The sequence below is a fragment of the Crocuta crocuta genome, unplaced genomic scaffold (genome assembly GCF_008692635.1).
Source record: "Crocuta crocuta isolate KB4526 unplaced genomic scaffold, BGI_CrCroc_1.0 scaffold68, whole genome shotgun sequence".
NCBI lineage: Eukaryota > Metazoa > Chordata > Mammalia > Carnivora > Hyaenidae > Crocuta > Crocuta crocuta.
In genome coordinates, this window is record NW_027532426.1 from 635485 (window position 1) to 638692 (window position 3208).

The following is a 3208-nucleotide window of genomic DNA, read 5'->3' on the forward strand; positions in this document are numbered from 1 at the left end:
CCCAGAGGTGGGACGAAGCGGTCAGGCGCTCTGGAGTCTACTTCCAGAAGGCTCCAGCCTCTCCTTGCACAGAAAAAAAAAGGAAAAAAAGAAAGAGAAAAGATCAGATTTAGGCAGCAGCTAGCCTGGATTAAGGTCATGCGCCCCCAAATCTTGGCGCGTCTGCGTCTGAGGGAGGTGAGGCAGGAGGAGGGGGTGGTCCCTGTGACGGAGGGAACTCTGCTCACCCACCCCCAGCTTGGATTCCAGGTTCAGCACCTTGGACAGCCACATCCCTCCTTCTCTGCCACTTCTCCCGCCTTTCCCTTTTCCTACTTGGGAGCTGAGAGATCTCCCCCTCTGCCCCCTTGGAGTACCCCGGCCAGTATCTGGAAGGTAGGGAGAGCGATACCCGCGGGCGGAAACCGAGCCGCCGGGGCCCTAGCCGCCTCCCCACTCTCCCCCCACAGACACCTCCCTTGTTTCCATAGCTCCCATCACCGGGGCAACGGGCCCTGGGATGGAAGAAGGAGGCTGCTGCCCAGGGCCCAGAGCCTCCCAGGCACCTTCAGTCCTCATCAGCCACGCCACCCCTCTTAGCGCCCAGACTGGTTGTGTCTCAGGCCTCTTCTCTTAGTGGAGGCTCTGCCCCTGGGTGGCCCACAGAGCCCCCCTGCGACCTCCACCCGTTGGAGCCAGAGGGAGCCAGCTCAGGTTCTGCTGCTGGGGTTGCTGGACTAAAACTTCATTGCGCAATCGTGTCAGACTTTGAGCACTGGGACAGACCCCCTGAAATTACCTAAAGAGATGCTAAAAAGAGGACTTTTCCTGGAAGGCAGAGAATGAGGACACTACTCATCACTGTCTCTCTCCCCCAGCGAAGGAGATTTGTGAGTTTATAATCTCCATCTTTTGGTTTCCTATCAATAATATGGGTGTGATATCACCAGAATCTGTGCCCTGTCCACTCTCTAATAGGATGACAGGATAGTAGCTATGCATGTGTTTTGCAGCCTGTGGGAATGTGGGGGTGGAGGGGGAACATCATCCTACCTTGCCAGTGTAGCACTTAGTGCGGGCTAGGATTTGTTTTCCCCAGGTAGCTCATGTAACTCTCACGACAATCATGTGAAGAAGATATATTACCTCCCACTTTGCAGATAACAAAGCTGAGGCACCAAAGAGTTCATTAACTTGTCCAAGGTTACAGTTGGAAAGTGGCAGGGGTGTGGTGCTGGAGCCCATGCCCTCACTACTATAGGTTCCCTGTATAAGCTCACTAGCTTGAAAGGAGGCAGAAGGACTGCATGACCTTCTCCAGCCCCCCAGTGATCCCTGTGCCAATTCCAGGCCACCTTTACGTCCTTGTCCTTTTGCTCTATCTCTTCTTACTCTCATTTCAGAATATCCCACAGGGGATCCAGGAATCACATGGAAGCCTGGGAAGCTCTTGGCTCTGAACTCTGACCACAGTTTGGGGGAGGTACTACCCACCTTGAAGCTAAGCTCCCCTCCTGGCCTTGACCTAACCTTGACCTCTTCTCCCCACAGACAGCAATTTCCTGCTGGCCAACGCACAGGGCCCACGGGGCTTTCCCATTGTCTACTGCTCTGACGGATTCTGTGAGCTCACAGGCTACGGCCGCACTGAGGTCATGCAGAAAACCTGCAGCTGCCGTTTCCTCTATGGTCCAGAGACCAGCGAGCCAGCACTGCAGAGGCTGCACAAGGCCCTGGAGGGCCATCAGGAGCACCGGGCTGAAATCTGCTTCTATCGAAAGGATGGTAAGGAGGCCTGGCCTGCCCTGCAGCCCTGCTCAGATGGTGGGCCTTACCTAGAGTCTGCCTGGCATGACTGAAGTCTGGGTGCTGGTCCACACACTGCCACAAGCTGAGTAGGTGACCCCAAGTACATCCCTGACCCTCTCTAGGCCTTTGTTCTCCCATCTGGAAGGGAAGGAGTCATCTGACATAATCTCTAGGGTTCTTTCCAGCTCTAAACCTTTGCCAAGCCCTTTGACTATATACTCAGGAGCCATGGGAGGTTAAGGGGAAAGGGATGTCATGGACTGCTCACCCTCCCATTCCATCTCTCCACATCTACAGGGTCAGCCTTTTGGTGCCTCTTGGACATGATGCCCATCAAGAATGAGTTGGGAGAGGTCGTGCTTTTCCTCTTTTCCTTCAAGGACATCACTCAGAGTGGAGGCCCAGGACTTGGCCCCTCAGGAGGCCATGGGGACAGTAATCATGGTAACTGCAGGCCTGGGGAGGAGGCATGAATGGTCAGAGGTCCTTTGAAGCTCACATAACACCTCTCCCTACCTGGCCTCATGGGATGCGCCCCCACTTATCTTGTACCTTTCTTCCCAACAGAAAACTCCCTTGGCAGGAGGAGAGCCAGCTCAAGACTTCGATCTGCCAGGAGGCAGAGCCGTACTGTCCTACACCGGCTGACTGGCCATTTTGGCCGCCGGGGCCAGGGAGGCATGAAAACCAATAATGTGAGTCCTATCTCCACCCCAACATCTCCCAGCTGTGATTCTGAGACACCCTTGCTACTGTCTCCCTGTCCCCCTGCCTGTCTGATCTCCCTCCCATGGCTTGTTCCTCTGTCCACCCATTTCTCATGTATGACTCTCTGCTCTGTCCCATCATGTCCCCTCACATCGTCCAACCCCATTTCCCTTGCTTCCTTGTGATTGACTTTACTCTACTATGATGAAGTCATAAGGGCAGGGATCTAGCAGAAATTATGTCCCCTACCTCTGGCTGACAGGTTTACCTATGGGAGAGAGTGAAATCACAAGCTGTGGTCCTAGGCAGAGAACCCTCAATGGGGTCCTGGTATCTAGCCCTAGGACCCTCATAAAGCCTTGGGATCAATTCTTCAACCTTCTGTGTTGTTTGTGAGGACTGCAGGGAATGGGGTGCGCCATGCCAGCCTCCCTACATCTCTGGGATATCCCACCCCCCATAGGGCCCCCAGATACCAAGAGAAACTTAAGGGAGAAGTTAGTGACCCCTCAAGCTAAGGCATGTGCCTGACTTGTCATAATCTCCTTCTCAAGTAGGGGGAAGGTCCATTCTTATAAACACCCCCCCCAAAAAAAAAAAAACCAGGATTGATCATCAGGGGGCCTGAGCAGTTGCTTGGCAGAAGAAGGAAGTGTTAGGTGCCAGCCCCTGCCCCTCTCTCCTGCACCTTCTATCTCCTGTCGTGGTCATG

At 54.2% G+C, this 3208-nt stretch overlaps 1 protein-coding gene across 1 annotated transcript in view; it reads left to right on the plus strand.

The window, feature by feature from the left end:
* Positions 1–3208, plus strand: part of KCNH4 (potassium voltage-gated channel subfamily H member 4) — a 19028-nt gene that overhangs the window by 1871 nt on the left and 13949 nt on the right. The window contains exons 2-4 of the mRNA XM_077779131.1: positions 1528–1764; positions 2086–2232; positions 2356–2483. Coding sequence (XP_077635257.1) covers positions 1528–1764; positions 2086–2232; positions 2356–2483 — 512 coding nt within the window. The remainder of the gene's footprint in view (positions 1–1527; positions 1765–2085; positions 2233–2355; positions 2484–3208) is intronic.